At 44.9% G+C, this 18852-nt stretch overlaps 1 protein-coding gene across 2 annotated transcripts in view; it reads right to left on the bottom strand.

The window, feature by feature from the left end:
• Window positions 1–18852, bottom strand: part of CCDC30 (coiled-coil domain containing 30) — a 94469-nt gene that overhangs the window by 47940 nt on the left and 27677 nt on the right. The window contains exons 5-8 of one of the 2 annotated variants that reach the window (XM_089659388.1): window positions 18536–18625; window positions 7721–7786; window positions 2334–2487; window positions 1499–1570 (exon numbers count right to left, since the gene is read on the bottom strand). In XM_089659388.1, the coding sequence (XP_089515514.1) occupies window positions 1499–1570; window positions 2334–2487; window positions 7721–7786; window positions 18536–18625 (382 nt within the window). The remainder of the gene's footprint in view (window positions 1–1498; window positions 1571–2333; window positions 2488–7720; window positions 7787–18535; window positions 18626–18852) is intronic. The other variant, XM_089659389.1, reaches the window with a different exon arrangement.

Here is an 18852-nt window from a genome sequence, read left to right as displayed (position 1 = left end):
CCTGGATTGTCATCCTTTCACACATACTCTTGATAAAGACTACAAGCAGTCCAAATGAACAGTGACATCACTTCACGTAAGGACACTCAGCCCCATATGTGGTGCCCGTCCCTGGCTCACCTTTGAGATCCAGATAAATGAAGTAGATAGGCCACCCACTCCGCTGGGAAAACGGATACTTTTTAAAATGTCAAGAGTAGGCTTAAAACATCTCAAGCACAAGACCACAAACAAGTAGGAAGGCTGATGTGTGAAATGCACAACAGAGCTTATTCATGATCAAGCACCATTGTGCATGAAAGGAGTCAACCTTCCCGTTTGTGCTCTTGTGCTTGGGGTGTTTGGCCAGTCTACTTCATTTATCAAAGACAACAAGCAGGCATGCTCACAAGCACAGATCAGGCATGGTCTACCATTGTCCCGATCACTCTATTCCTGTCTCCCTATTGTGCTATCGTGTTGTTGCACCTTGTAAAATGGGCTTTCAGCACACATTACACAGGCATGATCTAAAAGGTTACCATACGAAAATCCACAGAAGTGCATGTAGGCAGAAGTGGCTGCAAAAAGGCTGCCAGAGATTAGTAGTTTTGAGATGCAGCTAAGGCTGAAAAACAGGTATTTTATGGGGGGTCCAAGAATAAATTTTGTTTGAAGTGGTTTTAAAGGCTGCGCCCCTAAGGCTCCATGCACTCGGGGCGTTTTAAAAACCCTGGTAACATTAGCTGTGTAGAGTTTTTACAATAGCATTTAGCTGCGTTCCGCATTTGTGTTTTTCAGATTTTTTTTTTTTTTAATACAAAAAAAAAAATCCAAAAAAGCTGGTTTGCCGTGTTTTACCTAGTTTTTTCAGCTAAAAAACTCCTCTAGAAACCTACTAGTTATGTTTTTTTTTTCCAGCCCAAAAACGCCCTGCCAAAACACACTGATTACAGTCTATGTATGCATGAACACATAGGATAACATGCTGGGGAGTTTATTGGTTGTAGAAAAAAATAACGCCAAAAGCCAAAAACAGCCGCTGTAAAAACGTCCAATGTGCATGACTAATACTCACATAAGCCCCCTCTTGATCCAGCGATGTGCATGGAAGCCTCAGCTGTCCCGGGTCTCTCTCTCCTCACTGGCTGAGACACGGCAGCGGGAGCCATTGTCTCCCACTGCTGTGAATCACAGCCAGTGAGGAGAGAGCGTGGGATGGGGCCAACCATGTCTTATGGATGCATAGAGTGAGGTTCGGAAGCGAGCATGCACCAGTGCCCCCATAGCAAGCTTGCTATTGGGGGTACTGGTTAAGGGGGAGGAGCCAGGAGTGCCAGCAGGGGGACCAGAGAAGAGGAGGATCGGGGCTGCTCTGTGGAAATCGACTGCACAGAGCAGGTAAGTATAACATGTTTGGTATTTAAAAGAAAAAAAAAAACCTTTAATATCACTTTAACTCCTAGAGCTAGGGGTTAATATAACGTTTACTTAAAAAAAAACAAAAAAAAACACTCACCACTCTCTTTCTGGGTTTTAAGTTCCTGTTGAAGCACATTTACCTCGTGTTGCTTCTTCTCCACAATATGCTCTGTAATAAAATAGGAAGAGGCTGTCATGTCACAGTCATGTAAAATAAGATGTAAAAAAACAAAAGAAAAATAGGAACAGCCAGGTCATGTGACCTGATTTTAGAAGACAATTTTACAATTACACATTTGCAGAAGGTTTTTATTTCATGTGTTTCTACAGAACTCTGCCTTTACTCTAATGTCTAGACTTCCACTTTAAAGTCAATCTAAAACAGAATCAGTAAAATCTCATAAGCTTTAACATGTTGCATCCTTTTATTTATTTTTAAATTTGCACCTTTCTGTAAAATAATACCTTGTAATTCTTCCATGGAAGTCCTTGTTTAGGCCCTTCTTGTTATTGAGTGAAAACTGTCTCCCAAAAGTGTTCTCCTAGGTTATCACCCTGCCACATGCATCAATGATGGAGAATACAAACAGCTTGCTGACTACTATTGTGCAGGGATGGTTCCCAAATGTCTCTATCAGGAAGTTGGTCCAGAACAATAATATACAGCCAACTCTGCAGGAAGTGTATAACCCACAGTTACGTGGCCCCAGTTTTCAGCACCATCCTCACCAAGATATGGTTCTCCATTTACGTTTTAAAGAAGGAGCAGAAGAAATGAAACCTTCTCACTTTCTTTGGTTATGGTCACATCAGGTATGGATGGGCTTTGTCCATCATAAGTGCACCTTAAAAGCCCACCAAGTAGACCCAATAGCCTGCAAAGAAAAGAAAACCTATAGAATGAACAAGGGACTGAAATAGTTCCAAATTACCAAGCTCTGTAATTTCCTTTTTCTTAATGAGTAATTCATCAGTCAGCTTGCGGATCTCGTCATGGGCCATTTTCAGCCTCTGGGAAGCTTCGTTCAGATCCCTTTCCAAGCACTCCCTCATTTTCTTCTCTTTTTCTAGCTCTTCATCAAATGTCTATAGAACAAAAGAAATGCCAACCTTACTAATTGTTTATGATTTTCTGAAAGCTTTCTTGGATGTCTTACTGTTCCTTTCTAGAAGCCAAGCCAAGCTAGAACAGAAGATCTGCACAAGAGCCGGTGACTGATGGGGCCATGCCTTGCCTGTTCATAAAGCCAGCTAAGGTGCCAGTGAGGTTTTCATATTCAGTATTCTGCCCATCCGAAGAGCAACCTATACATGCCTCAACAAAACTATTTTACCAAGAAAGCTATGGATTACTGATCTGGAGCATACTTAAAGTAAATGTGTCATAATCCTGTAAATATAGACTGAGCAAATGATGAAGTAATTGTGTCATAATCCTGTAAATATAGACTGAGCATATGATGAACAAATTCATAGACAGAGGCCACCTTAAAGTGGAACTTTACTGAAGAAAATTAATAAATCAAACGTATAATTCCGCACTTATATTATATTGATGGCAAGCTTGCAAAATATTTGTTTTTTATGATTAATCATAATTAATATTAAAATGTTTGAATGGTTGCCTTAAGCCGATGATAATATTTATTTCTTCAGTAAAATAAGCTGAGATATAAATTAAGCTGAGACAGTAAAATAAAAGGAGTTAAGTTGAACTAGCTATCCAGCTGAAGGCTGAGTATTCTATATTAAGGCACAGCTGGTTAGAAGACTCTAGTAAATGTCAAGGGTATTAGTAGTGACTTATAATAGAATAACTATTACAAAGTATTTTAATAGTATTTAGCTTATGATTTATAGGTTGGTAATATTGTTACATATGTAGATTAGTGGTTTACATTATTGTAATATTGTAAAGATACATTCTTAATTTATATTATCATTTAAATATGAGTAGCTGAGGTTACATCACCAGCTTATTATGGACATTACATATGTACTGTCAATCAAAAACTCCATATATGTAGCGTCCCCTGCCTTCTATGAAATTGCTCTGCTAAGCAGTACTGATTTCCATACAAGGTCTCAAGATCTCAAGTTATGACGCTTACTTGCCTCATAAAAGACCATGAGACAACGGACACAGATACATTCATACACAATCACACACACACGTCTGTTCAAACAGACACACATAAGAACATTCTGAGAAGCTGGAACAGGTGCTGCAAGACAAGAAATAGTCATTAATGTCACTTCCGTCTTCTTGCTCGGACTCAGCTGCGTTGAACAAGACAAGACCACATGAAGAACAAAACAGCACATGGCCGGACAGCCATGACAATAATGGTGACTTTTCTTTAAACTTCTGCTCGATATTTTTAGTTTTATCTACATGGAACTGTTCATGATACGCTTTACATTTTTATTTTAAGCCATTGTGTGATAAAATAAAATCACACTTTATTTTTTATTTCAACGGCTCTTTCATTCATAATCGCCTAAATACACTAAAAGAAGTATTATATGTGTCAGAAAATCCAACATTTATCCATAACAAGACCTCCTTCTCTCTAGTTCCCTGGTCTCCTCCTCCCATGCCCGCCTCCAGGACTTCTCCAGGGTGTCACCCATCCTCTGGAACTCCCTGCCCCAACCCATCAGATTATCACCTACTCTCCTCTCCTTTAGGCGCACCCTGAAAACCCATCTCTTCAGGGAAGCCTACCCCACCCCCTGCTAACTTGCCGACCTCCTCCACTCTTCCTACCACTCCAACCCCCACAGCTATCTCCTCCTGTGCCACCATCCCCTCCCTCCTAGATTGTAAGCTCGAAAGAGCAGGGCCCTCGATCCCCTCATGTTTTACATTGTATTGGTATTGTTCTGTCACATGTTCTGTCCCCCTTTGTAATGTACAGCGCTGAGCGAACTATTGGCGCTTTATAAATACTGTATAATAATAATAACAACTTCATTAAAAATAATTTTAACATTCTTTAGCAAGGAACATACATTCTACATGAATAATTATGGTTTCAAATTAGTGTGAGCTTTAAATTGTTTCCAGCATTGTTCCTGTTTCTTCTTGCTGGAGGCTGCCATTTTGCTGAAGCCCAAAGCCCCTGAGCAGCAGTGAATCTTTAGGCTGTCAGCAGATCAGCCTCTACATTTTCAGCACAGTGCCGAAAAATAGGAGAGCAACATGTGCAGAGCAGGGTGAGACAATGTATTACTGGATTTAAAACAGTTTGGGAACTTTTCTTTAATGTTTTAAAAAGCTATATTTGCAAAAGGGGCCAGCCTGAAGTGATTTAGCAGGACTTATTTTCTGACTAAAGTTACACTTCCGGCCCCTTTTCTAATCCGGTCCGCCTGTCTATTTTTCAGGTAGACCTCATTAGAGCCTCTATTCTCCTCTATGGAGAGGCAGGTGTAAATGGACACCCGCAGATATCCAATCCGATCAGTTCTGGCAAAAAGAGATGGATGGGGATCTGTTCCCCTTCCATCCGTGAAATCGGATTGGATGGCAGATGGAAACGGACAAGAGGTCTGTTTCCATCCGACCACACATAGAGGACAACAGGCTGTGTCCATGTCTGCTCTGCATAAGTGGAGCGGACACAGATCTGTCAAGCGCTTGCTCAGCGGGGATCAGCATACAGATCTGCACTCAGCAAGTGGATCCACTGATGAGTCCACCCCATGTTAAAGGGAAACTACCTCCTAAAATAAACAATCAGGAAAAACGGAGATATTGGGAGCTGAAATTATAAGCAAGTCCTGACTTTTTTTGCAAATATCAAGCTGGTTCCGCTCCTTTCTGCCTCCAAGTCTTCTTATTGCTAGAGATGGGAGTGTCACTGATTACTCATCTGGTGAGAGAGCTAAAGCCGCCTACAGCATTGGAGCTAATGACCATTTTGTCATGCAATTTACATTGAATGTAATCCTTGAATAAGCATGTTTTATCATCATATACCCAGTCTAAATTACAGATTTATATTTTACTACAAGGAACCCCAAGAATCGTGGGACTGTTCCTTGACTGCTGACCTATAGCTCTGGATCTACTGATCATTTTAACATGCGGTTTACCCTTGGGGTAATCTCTGATTAGGCATCTTTATCATCATATTCCTAGTCTGAATTCTACAGCAGTACAGGGGAGACATCCAGGGTACTTTAGACCCTGCATGTCTCGTTAAAGAGAACCTGTCACCAGTAAAAAAAAAAAAAATCATCACATAGGGGACTTTCTGTCTCTTATGTGATGAAAAAAAAAATAAAAAAAAGAATTTTGTTTAAAATTGTAAAAAATTTAATTTACACCCAAGCACATAAAATCCCCCCTCCCACAAAACTTTTTGAGCACCCCCACATATATGCACATAAGAAAGTAAATGCACACGTCAGGGGGCGCCTACGCATGAAAACGCAGATTGCAAAATACATGTTACATATCGCCACACATGCTGGAGTGGGAGCAATATTTCCAGCTGCAAACCTCCTCTGTAACACTAAACTGATGACCTATAGGGTCACCTAAGGAAAATATAGGATATTCAAGTTTGTCGTCATTTCCCAGGCAAACGCAAAGCTAAGATTTGACATGTTGGGTACCGATTTTCTTGGCGCAACCTCATCTTTTATATTTTACCAATCAAATTGGGTACTTTATTGTATTTTTGTTAAAATGAGTGTATTCTTTACTTAAATTTTGAGTTTCGTAGACCTCTGCGCTAATATTGTGGTATCTAAAAAATTGGAACTACCACTATTTTGCGCTCTAGGATGTCTGCTTTCAGAAAATACAAAATGTGGGACTTGTGCAATCTTCAGGCCTAAAAGGAGTTTTCAAATGTGTGCAAAAACACGGCTCTGGCAGCAAAAGGGTTAAAGGCCAGTTCATCTGTCTGAGCCTGTGTGAAGAACAGCATAAACTAGTATAGATACACACGTCTGCATTTATAGTGCCCACCTGACCTCCCATTAGACAAAACAGCCAAAGATCTGTGCTCTTACAGCCAGTTATTAATCAGCAGTTTGCAGAATGAAGACATTAATCCACAATGTACAGTACATTATCCTGTGTGTAATGAGGCTTGCACATGTAAACATGCCTTCATCAGATGACAGATTTCATTATGCTTGCTGCAGCTGTTCACACCTTTTAATTAAAAAAACAAATATGACTTGTATGTGAATCCCCACTCCACACACAGGACTGCGTGGTTTACATGACACCTGTGTGCAGTATTACCCCTGAATATATCACCTTACACTCAAGGCAGGTCTGGCACGGCTTCCAATACATTTCTGTCATCAGTGATCTCCTCCCTGTTCACTGTATTTAATCCAATTCATGCTACATCTTGCGTTGATCACAGGTTTTGGGTACTTTAAAAAATAATTAGTAATTGCAATAAACTAAGCAATCTACCACCCATGCGTCCAATTGACCATCAAGAGAAAAATTATTTTAAAGTTGAAACTGCGCAATAACTTGACAAGTTTTATTACATTTTATTAATAGATCAAATTGATAAGCAAAAGCTGAACTCTATGCAGAAGGAGAAGACACACATGCAGTTCTGTACTCATTAATACAGAATTAAATACAAGTATTTTAAATGCATGCATTGAAAGTATCTGAATTAGACCTAGTATCAGCCTTTTGCAGTTACAGCAGGGCTGAAGTATGAGAGGAAGAAGCAGCACAAGAAGCCATGAGGTATGCTTTTAGAAGTGGAAAGCAAAGTGACAGAGATGAGCTTATCAATGTGCTTCTCCCTTCATTGTCCAGTTACTGTCCAGGAATAAAACAAATGGTGCAGTGCTAGAACATCCTCTGAAATCTGGATATGGCTTTAAACCTGGTGCTCTGGCCAAAATGTTTCTGAAGCCTCACTAGTGCACATTCCACAAGAGGATGCCAGCACATTGGTGTAAATCGAGTCGTTATTCTTTATTATGTACAGTCAAAAAAATGTCAACGCGTTTCAGACTGACCTGGGCTCAGGGGAATTGGGTTTAAAGATGGTGGCCATTATGAAGCAGGAAAAAAAAATTTTGCTGAGAAAATCTCTGGATTGAAAAGTGAATACTACAGCAAAAGCTGGATCATAGAGTGGAAGCAGAGGCAGAACTATGCCCCAGTGACTCAGGTCACCTAACAAGAACAAACACTTTTGGAGCCATAGCCCTTTAATGATGGATTGTTATATGGTTAGTACGTTGAACGGTTAGCAGGTTAGACAACAACTTTGAATGTTAGTTATATGGTTAGATATATCAGGAAGTAATTTTAACATACTGAACAGTCATTTTTACGAGTCCCAAACAACTTCTTCCAGGGGTTCTGAAGAGAGGATAGGGGCTCCTTTAGAAAGAAACATTTTTTTTAAGAACATGAAAAATAAACAAAGGACTGGAATCACAAAATTCAGCAAGTAAAACATAAAATGAAGAGCGAAGGCTTTGTTCACATAGAGGCATTTTTAAATTGTGGGGGAATTGCCACAATTCTGCCCGCAATTTCAAAGTGTGCTGTTAAAATGTGAAATCACGCATCGTGTTCAAGTGCCATTCATTTCAATGGCACCTGAAAACAAGGGGCGATTGCTGTATGATTTTTTGAGCGACAAGCGTCCTGCGATCACACACACCAAATCGTGTGATGCACATCGCCCAAAAGAAGTTGTGTATGTTTTGAAAACACCTTGGTAGAAAAGTTGGTAACAGACAAAGTACTGCTTGTGTAGACATTAAAGAGTAACTCCACTTTTTTGAGAAAAAAAATCTCCTCTGGGTGATCAATGTGCATTGCAGGGATTTTTAACAAACTTTGTAGCAGATTCCTTCTTTTTGTTGCTCTGAAATATGCTCTGTGTTTGTTTCACCATGCCCATTGCAAACTAATTGTGAATAAGAGGGTCTGGATCATTATCATTACCTGGTGCACCCTCGGTGTTCTAACGAGAAAGGCTGCAAGGTCTGCATCACTTTTAAAGTATTTAACATATGAGGAGTATCTCAACAAAACCTTCTGTTGAAGAAAAAGCAATACACTGTATAACAAAAATAAACTGTGTGTTAGCAGCAACACCCAACCAAAAAAATATATAAAAAATTATTTTGGCAAAGTGAACAAAATATAATAAGGGCATGCGCTAAATAAAATTATATATCACCATATAATTAAGTGTCCATAATAAATCTGTGCAAGTCCAAAACAAACTCAGAATATCCTCTTTGAATTCATAACGCCCCTTGATGACGTCGTGGTGACGAAACGCGTTGGACGTGGCCTACTCGATGTTGACGTCAGGGCGCTCTTTTTCCAGTGTGTGTCGGAGGCGATCTGCGGTGAGCGGGGATTGTCCACTACTTCATTGCTGTGCATTGCTGGTTTAGCTGGTGTCTGTCTGGACACCTCTCTTGTGAGTTGTTTGGTATTTTAATAAATATATATGTCTTTTAAACGTACTGCACCATTATGTCTTTTCCTTTGTCCCTGAGTGCGACTCATGCATACAGTGGGGATCGAAAGTTTGGGCACCCCAGATAAAAATTTGTATTAATGTGCATAAAGAAGCCAAGGAAAGATGGAAAAATCTCCAAAAGGCATCAAATTACAGATTAGACATTCTTATAATATGTCAACAAAAGTTAGATTTTATTGCCATCATTTACACTTTCAAAATAACAGAAAACAAAAAAATGGCGTCTGCAAAACTTTGGGCACCCTGCAGAGTTAATATCTTGTACTGCCCCCTTTGGCAAGTATCACAGCTTGTAAACGCTTTTTGTAGCCAGCCAAGAGTCTTTCAATTCTTGTTTGAGGTATCTTTGCCCATTCTTCCTTACAAAAGTCTTCCAGTTCTTTGAGATTTCTGGGCTGTCTGTCACGCACTGCTCTTTTAAGGTCTATCCATAGATTTTCAATTATGTTGAGGTCAGGAGATTGTGAAGGCCATGGCAAAACCTTCAGTTTACGCCTCTTGATGTAATCCCCCGTGGATTTCGAGGTGTGTTTAGGATCATTATCCATTTGTAGAAGCCATCCTCTCTTTAACCTCAGCTTTTTCATAGATGGCATCAAGTTACCATCCAAAATTTGCTGAAAGTTTATTGAATCCATTTTTCCTTCTACTCGTGAGATGTTCCCTGTGCCACTGGCTGCAACACAACCCCAAAGCATGATTGATCCAACCCCATGCTTAACAGTTGGACAGAGGTTCTTTTCATTAAATTCTGTGCCCCTTCTTCTCCAAACGTACCTTTGCTCATTCCGGCCAAAAGGTTCAATTTTAACCTCATCGGTCCACAGAACTTGTTTCCAAAATGCATCAGGCTTGTCTATATGTTCATTTGCAAAGTTCAAACGATGATTATTGTGGTGAGGACGTAGAAGAGGTTTTCTTCTGATGACTCTTCCATGAAGACCATATTTGTACAAGTATCTCTTTGTTAGGAATGGACTGGCCAGCAATGGTGGGACTCACCTGCCTTTTGATCTGCAGTACCAGGGCTGGCCAGCGGGTGCTCCCAGCAATCAGAGACTCAACCTTTCAGCCAGCTAACACCTGGAACTGATGATGCTGGGGTATTTAAGGGATGGCCAGACTTGCAGACTCTGCCTTGGTGTTGTGTTTGTCCTGGGCCCTGTATCTGTCCTGCATCCTGTTTCTGTTCCTTCGCTGACCCTGATCTGAACTGCTGCTGACTTCTCCTGCTCTGATCCTGGCTTGTGACCCTGACCACCCCTCTGTCTGACCCTCTGTACCTCGCTGCTTGCTACCTGCTGAACCTGGCCTGTGACCCCGACCATTCTCCGCTTGCTCCCCCTGTACCTACCTGCCCAATTGATATTGACCCGGCCTGCCTGACGACGCTTGCTTGTATATACTGTTATCTGTGGGTGGTTTGGTTTGGTTTGTTTGCACTGTATTATGTTTTAGTATTGCACTGCGTTTATGTTTGTACTGTTAGTGTTAATAAATTATATTGTTTATAACATATCTGAGGTCTGCGTTTCCCTGCTTCAGTCACACACCTCTGGTCATACCTGGGAGCCCTGACATTACACCAAGGCCAATCCTGACCAGAAGTGGCTGCACAGGGAAGCCATCTTGGCTTGTTGATGGGAAGGATGGATCTTGATGAGGTTGAGTATTTATATCTGCTAGTGTTTGATGACAGGGAGTATGCTTATCAAACTCTGAAGGAGTATACCCGGGATGAATTGCTAGAATGTATACGGCTCGCTCATGTTCTAGTAGATCAGGGCACAGTGTTCTCTGAGGTGCAGCCATTGATTGAGGTTTGTGCAGAGTTGGTTTCATCTGGTTCCCCCGAATGCAGGGATGAATTTTTGCCACCATTTAGTGCAGACCAGGTAGAGTCCCTGGTGTGGTTATTAGAGGATGATGTGGGTTACTTTCTGGAGCGTTATTCCACATGTTCACCACAGACACTGCAAGATTGTATAAACGCAGTGCAGTCATTGACCAGACAGACTTTGTGTAAGCTCAGCTTTGTTCAACCCCTACTGCAGACATGGACAGACTTGTTGCACCCAGCCTCAGTCAGCTTACAAAAACCCAGTCCTGTTTCTAACTCTACTCCTGTATTCCCACCAGCTCCTCCAGTTACAGCCCAGTATACTTGGCTATCTACCGCATGTCAGTACCCTATTCCCACTCGCTGCACCTATCCTGCCTTTAACCCTGTAAAAAAGCCCTCTGTAGCAACTGCTCCCTCTCCTGTTCCATCCTCCAGTTCTTCTCTGTCTCCAGCTGCTCCATTCGTTTGCAGACCTGCGTTTACTTGCAGTGCTCCAGTAATTAAAACCAGAAAAAAGCGAAAATTCTTTCCAACCAATACCATCCTGCCAGGATCCAAACCGGTGAACCAGCCTGAAGCCTCTACTCAGCCTGATGCCTCTACTCAGCCTGATGCCTCTCTTCAGCCGGATGCCTCTCTTCAGCCGGATGCCTCTCTTCAGCCGGATGCCTCTCTTCAGCCGGATGCCTCTCTTCAGCCGGATGCCTCTCTTCAGCCGGATGCCTCTCTTCAGCCGGATGCCTCTCTTCAGCCGGATGCCTCTCTTCAGCCGGATGCCTCTCTTCAGCCTGATGCCCCTCCTCAGCCTGAAGCCTCTCCTCAGCCTGATGCCTGCATTCAGCCTGATGCCGCTACTCAGCAGGATGAACTGATCCAGCCCGACGATCCTATTAGGCCAGTTGACTCGATGCCCGCTGTTGATCCAGATGATCCGGTACCTGATCCAGTGCCCGCTGTCGTGCCAATTGACTCAGAGCCCGCTGTCATACCTGGTGACCCGGTGCCTACTGCCTTGCCAGATGACGCGGTGCCCGCTGGCAAGCCAAATGACCTGATGCCTGGTGACCCAGTGCCCGCTGTCATACCTGGTGACCCGATGCCCGCTGTCGAGCCAGACGATCCAATGCCTGGTGACGCGGTGCCCACTGCCTTGCCAGATGACCTGATGCCTGGTGACCCAGTGCCCGCTGTCATACCTGGTGACCCGATGCCCGCTGTCGAGCCAGACAATCCGGTACCTGATGCCCCGGTGCTCACTGTCGTGCCTGTTGACTCGGAGCCCACTGCCTTGCCAGATGACGCGGTGCCCGCTGTCGAGCCAAATGACCTGATGCCTGGTGACCCAGTGCCCGCTGTCCAGTCAGACGATCCAATGTCTGACCCAGTGCCCGCGGTCATACCAGTTGACTCGGAGCCCACTGCCTTGCCAGATGACGCGGTGCCCGCTGACAAGCCAAATGACCTGATGCCTGGTGACCCAGTGCCCGCTGTCATACCTGGTGACCCGATGCCCGCTGTCGAGCCAGACAATCCGGTACCTGATGCCCCGGTGCTCACTGTCGTGCCTGTTGACTCGGAGCCCACTGCCTTGCCAGATGACGCGGTGCCCGCTGTCGAGCCAAATGACCTGATGCCTGGTGACCCAGTGCCCGCTGTCCAGTCAGACGATCCAATGTCTGACCCAGTGCCCGCGGTCATATCAGTTGACTCGGAGCCCACGGCCTTGCCAGATGACGCGGTGCCCGCTGTCGAGCCAAATGACCTGATGCCTGGTGACCCAGTGCCCGCTGTCCAGTCAGACGATCCAATGTCTGACCCAGTGCCCGCGGTCATATCAGTTGACTCGGAGCCCACTGTTGTGCCTGGTGACTCGGTGCCCGCCGCCCCGCCTGGGGGCCCGAGACCTGTCGTTCCGCCTAAGGGCCCGAGACCTGTCGCTCCATCTGGGGGTCCGGCGCCCGCCGCTCCGCCTGAGGGCCCGAGACCTGTCGCTCCTCCTGGGGGTCCGGCGCCTGCCGCTCCGCCTGAGGGCCCGAGACCTGTCGCTCCACCTGGGGGTCCGGCGCCCGCCGCTCCGCCTGAGGGCCCGAGACCTGTCGCTCCAGCTGGGGGTCCGGCGCCCGCCGCTCCGCCTGAGGGCCCGAGACCTATCGCTCCATCTGGAGGTCCGGCGCCCGCCGCTCCGCCTGAGGGCCCGAGACCTGTCGCTCCATCTGGAGGTCCGGCGCCCGCCGCTCCGCCTGAGGGCCCGAGACCTGTCGCTCCGCCTGGGGGTCCGGCGCCCGCCGCTCCGCCTGGGGGTCCGGCGCCCGCCGCTCCGCCTGGGGGCCCGATGCCTGTCGCCCCGCCTGGGGGCCCGATGCCTGTCGCCCCGCCCGGGGGCCCGATGCCTGTCGCCCCGCCCGGGGGCCCGGTGCTGCTGCCCCGCCCGGGGGCCCGGTGCTGCTGCCCCGCCCGGGGGCCCGGTGCCTGCTGCCCCGCCCGGGGGCCCGGTGCCTGCTGCCCCGCCCGGGGGCCCGGTGCCTGCTGCCCCGCCCGGGGGCCCGGTGCCTGCTGCCCCGCCCGGGGGCCCGGTGCCTGCCGCTCCGCCCGGGGGCCCGGTGCCTGCCGCTCCGCCCGGGGGCCCGGTGCCTGCCGCTCCGCCCGGGGGCCCGGTGCCTGCCGCCCCGCCCGGGGGCCCGGTGCTGCTGCCCCGCCCGGGGGCCCGGTGCTGCTGCCCCGCCCGGGGGCCCGGTGCCTGCTGCCCCGCCCGGGGGCCCGGTGCCTGCTGCCCCGCCCGGGGGCCCGGTGCCTGCTGCCCCGCCCGGGGGCCCGGTGCCTGCTGCCCCGCCCGGGGGCCCGGTGCCTGCCGCTCCGCCCGGGGGCCCGGTGCCTGCCGCTCCGCCCGGGGGCCCGGTGCCTGCCGCTCCGCCCGGGGGCCCGGTGCCTGCCGCTCCGCCCGGGGGCCCGGTGCCTGCCGCCCCGCCCGGGGGCCCGGTGCCTGCCGCCCCGCCTGGTGGCCCGCTGCCTGCTGCTTCGCCTGGTAATCCGATGTGCCTCTGCCCGGAGTCCTGCCCGATGTGCCCCTGCCCGATGTGCCTCTGCCCGGAGTCCTGCCCGATGTGCCTCTGCCCGGAGTCCTGCCCGATGTGCCTCTGCCCGGTGTGCCTCTGCTCGATGTGCCTCTGCTCGATGTGCCGCTGCCCGGAGTCCAGCCCGGTGTGCCGCTGCCCGGAGTCCTGCCCGGTGTGCCAGTCTTTGATATCCCGCCAGTTGCCAGACCCGGGCGGTGGAACATTTTGCCCAGCTAGGACTGTTTGGAGCGTCCTGAGGCCGCTCCTTGAGGGGGGGGTACTGTTAGGAATGGACTGGCCAGCAATGGTGGGACTCACCTGCCTTTTGATCTGCAGTACCAGGGCTGGCCAGCGGGTGCTCCCAGCAATCAGAGACTCAACCTTTCAGCCAGCTAACACCTGGAACTGATGATGCTGGGGTATTTAAGGGATGGCCAGACTTGCAGACTCTGCCTTGGTGTTGTGTTTGTCCTGGGCCCTGTATCTGTCCTGCATCCTGTTTCTGTTCCTTCGCTGACCCTGATCTGAACTGCTGCTGACTTCTCCTGCTCTGATCCTGGCTTGTGACCCTGACCACCCCTCTGTCTGACCCTCTGTACCTCGCTGCTTGCTACCTGCTGAACCTGGCCTGTGACCCCGACCATTCTCCGCTTGCTCCCCCTGTACCTACCTGCCCAATTGATATTGACCCGGCCTGCCTGACGACGCTTGCTTGTATATACTGTTATCTGTGGGTGGTTTGGTTTGGTTTGTTTGCACTGTATTATGTTTTAGTATTGCACTGCGTTTATGTTTGTACTGTTAGTGTTAATAAATTATATTGTTTATAACATATCTGAGGTCTGCGTTTCCCTGCTTCAGTCACACACCTCTGGTCATACCTGGGAGCCCTGACACTCTTTATAGTGGAATAGTGTACCACAACTCCAGTGTCTGCCAGATCTTTCTGGAGGGATCGTGCAGTCAAACGTGGGTTTTGAATTGTTTTTCTCACAATCCTGTGAGCTGTTCTGCCTGATATTTTTCTTGGTCTTCCAGATCTTGCTTTAACTTCCACTGTTCCTGATGACTGCCATTTCTTAATTACATTCCGTACAGAGGATATTGACATCTGAAAACGCTTTGCTATCTTCTTATAGCCTTCTCCACCTTTGTGAGCGTCAACTATTTTCAGTTTCAGTTTTCTAGACAACTGCTTAGAAGAACCCATGGTGCTGATTGTTGGGGCAAGGTCAGATGAGTCTGGGCATTTAAAACCTTTGAGATTGACATCACCTGGTCTTCCCAGATGATGATTGAGAACAATCCATGACACTGGCAGGTCTCAGCTTGGCAAAGAGGGCAGTGCATGCTATAAATTCTGCAGGGTGCCCAAACTTTTGCAGACGACATTTTTTTGTTTTCTGTTATTTTGAAAGTGTAAATGATGGAAATAAAATCTAACTTTTGTTGACATATTATAAGAATGTCTAATCTGTAATTTGATGCCTTTTGGAGACTTTTCCATCTTTCCTTGGCTTCTTTATGCACATTAATACAATTTTTTTTAGCTGGGGTGCCCAAACTTTCAATCCCCACTGTATATGGAGATACGGAGTTAAATGGAGAGATTCATCATGAGATCTTTGGCTGCAGAGTATTGCTTCTGGTAGTGATATGCTGTCCTTTATGCTGATTACCATTATTGATCACCTGGATGTGACTATTTGTGAGAATTACTATATCTAATACCTGAATATCGTTTACCCATCATTCCCAGAGCACAAGCGCTATTGCTGGTCTATAATTTGATCAGCATTTAGCTCTGGTGAGTCCATCTAATTCATTTGGTGGTGGATTATTCACAGTGTTATGAATTCACAGAGGATATTCTGAGTTTGTTTTGGACTTGCACAGATTTATTATGGACACTTAATTATATGATGATATATAATTTTATTTAGCGCATGCCCTTATTATATATTCTTCTGTTGAAGAAGATGCCTAAAATCTGATTGTAACTTGGTACAGGCTTCTGGGAAGATCAGTGAGCAAATCACACAAGCAGGAGATGACATTTTCTGGGGTGTCCTGTGCCCCATGGTATAGAGAAGGTCTCCAGGTTACCATATTGCATTGAATTTTACAGAAAATTACAGCACTTCAGATTGAAAAGGAAAAGTACATTTTAGTAAAACACTTCCAACATGGCTTTTGTAGCAATTGCATATGCTATATTATTTTTATTTTTTATCTGCTGTTTTTTTTTTCCCATGAAAGTGGAGTTACCATTCTAAAAAGTTACAAACATCCAAGATGCATTAACACGAACATTGTGCAAAGCCTTACAGTTCATTTTCTTTAGAAAGCAACCACACTTTAAGTAGAAAAGCCTGTCCCTTGTCAGAATGCTGCAGAGAAGGTCCTTTGTGCGGTGTCTGGAAGCAGTGGTCTCTCTGCACATCCCTGCTAGATTTGAACTCTCTAATCAGCAGGGAGCATAAGCTTTGCTTTTCGGAGAGAGCACTAGCCCTGACTTAGGGGGGTTTGTTGTAGATATGTGCAGAATGAAAACATTTGTTTCATTTCAATTTGGAATGATTCATTAAAATTACAAATTTCATTTTGTTGCATTTGTAACGAAATTCCTTTTGTTTAGTTTATTCAATTTGAACCAGATTAAAATTTTTCTAATGGATTGGAAGTATTCGAATAGAATTTAAATAAAAAATATTGCACCAATACAAATTGTAAAGAATCCCTCTGAGGACGTGTAAGGACACGAAACGCGTTAGAGAGGTGCCCCTGACTACTGTGCATACACCGCAAGGCCATCCTGAATGACAGCCGGTGGCCATATTGGATCTGGATGTAAGTTCGTTCCTTTAATCTGTTTATGCTGGAATGTTTGTGAAATAAAGACCTACTGCACTATTGGAGGCTTTCTCTGGGCTCATCATTCCCTTGGGAGCCCGTTTTTGAAGGTTTTCTGTGGCCTGGATTGGTGTGTGATCCTCCTCCTGGTGGCTGTGACTGGCATATTTGGAGACTAGAGGGTATACCTAGATGGATGACACCTAGTGGCCTGATGACACCTATCCCCATGGTATTACACATCCAGAGTACCAGGAGCAGGTCTTATTTGCTCCACGTGCATTAATTGCGCTATCTGGTTAGTGAAATGTTTGTCCATCTTCACGAGCACAAGAGTCACAGATTTCCTTTATTACGGATTTATTAATGCTTGCACACAACACTTAATTGTACCACTAATAATGGACTCAGTTGTTTTAATATGATATAGTGCAATTTTTTATTATTTTATTTATTAGCGCTGCATATTTATATATTTATGTAAAGAATAGCCGTTCTATTCTATTTGAACTTCGGAAAATGGCTAAATACTTTCTATTTTATTATTTTCTATTTTTTCTCTGTTTTATTCTTTTAGTTTCTAGTCTATTCTATTTTACTCTATTCTAGTCTATTTTATTCTGTTCGAATTTCAAAAGATGGCTATATTCTATTTTATTCAAAATTTGAATTTTGGAAGACGGCTATATTTTCTAATTTCTATTTTATTCTATTTTATTTTCAACTCAATTCCTTTATTTTCTATTCTATTTATTTCTATTCTTTTACAAATTTGAATTTCAAAAGAAAGCTATATTCTATTTCATTCTATTCCATTCAAAAGATGACTATATTCTATTCCTTTCTTTTCTATTCGGTTTTATTCTATTACTTTCTAAATAAGACTATAATCTAATACGAATACACTCAGTCTTTGAAGAAAAACAGCTATGTTTACATTTCAAATTTGTTTTTGAATTCAGTTTCTTTTTTTAATTAGTTTCAAATTCGATTAGAATTATTTTTTATTTCAGACAAAATTTCATTTTGTTTAAAATTCGCCACTATTATAATTTGGAAATTCGAAAACATCCGAATCTCTGAATAATGAAAATTTAATCAGATTCAAAGTGAACCGCACTGCTCTGGTGTGTTGTACCTTTTCAGTGAGACCACTGTTTCCATGAAAAAAACAAGGGTCCTTCTACATATTATGCATGGTAGGGGGCAGGCTTTGCTACTTTGTGGCTGGAAGAAAACAAAGGCTTTGCACCTGATTAGATGCCAATAGAATATATTTAGCTGACTTAATCGGAAGTTGAGTTGCGTTTTAACTAGACCAAGAAGCACAAATAGAAGCACATTGGATTGCACAGATTTAATGGTTAAATAAAAAAATCAAAAACATTTTGCACGTAGAAGGAATCTACTATGCATGGGAACATCTGGTATGTTACTGGAGGACGCTCTTCCAGTTAAAGGTGTTGCTTCCTTTCCACTAACCGGCTGAAGAGAAGAATTCAGGAGACAACTACTACTTCAAGCAGGCATAGTGGGCCATTGCTCAGACGCAGTACCAGCCTCACACTGCTCTATGCACTTGCATATTTGGACACCAGAATTTGTCAATTAAAGGGGCCATGGATGAAGAGGAGTAGCCATAATCCTGTGCAATAATGAACTCTTTTGAAATCCAGATTTGTGAATTGCTTGGGAGGTCAGTCTGCAAGAGTTGCCTGCTGTTGTTGTGTCATTTATAACTTCCCTAAGACTGGTCTACAAAGCATAGAGACAGGTTCCCTTTATAGATGAAATTATTTTAATATGGTCAGACCCTCTCCTGCTTAGATAAGCCAAGAAACTGGTTATTCTGCATTGCTCTAGGGATAAGAATCTACCTTATTCAGGGTTTCCTTGGTGCGTCTCATGGATTCACATTGCTGATAGAGTTCCTCCTCTAATGTCCGATGAATTTGTTCCAATTCATCCTACAAAACACAACCATTAGCTGTAACTTAATGCCTTTCAATGAAGAAGAGTCAAACACAGCTTCTGTCAACTTGCACTATTCTTATTGGCATGTGTTCTTAACACGTCCTTACAGGATTAAGTCCACATAAAACTAAGATTTCAATTAGAGTTCCTTTCTGCCAGGTTGAATTGTTTCTTACACCAGCGGTGAACCATCCCCATCAGGGCACCTGGTTCCCTGATT

This window comes from Staurois parvus, unplaced genomic scaffold (assembly GCF_062004578.1).
Source record: "Staurois parvus isolate SC_StPar_1 unplaced genomic scaffold, SC_StPar_1.0 ptg001151l, whole genome shotgun sequence".
Classification (NCBI taxonomy): Eukaryota; Metazoa; Chordata; class Amphibia; order Anura; family Ranidae; genus Staurois; species Staurois parvus.
The sequence above is the reverse complement of the archived record's forward strand: the minus strand, read 5'-3'. Positions and strand labels throughout refer to the sequence as shown.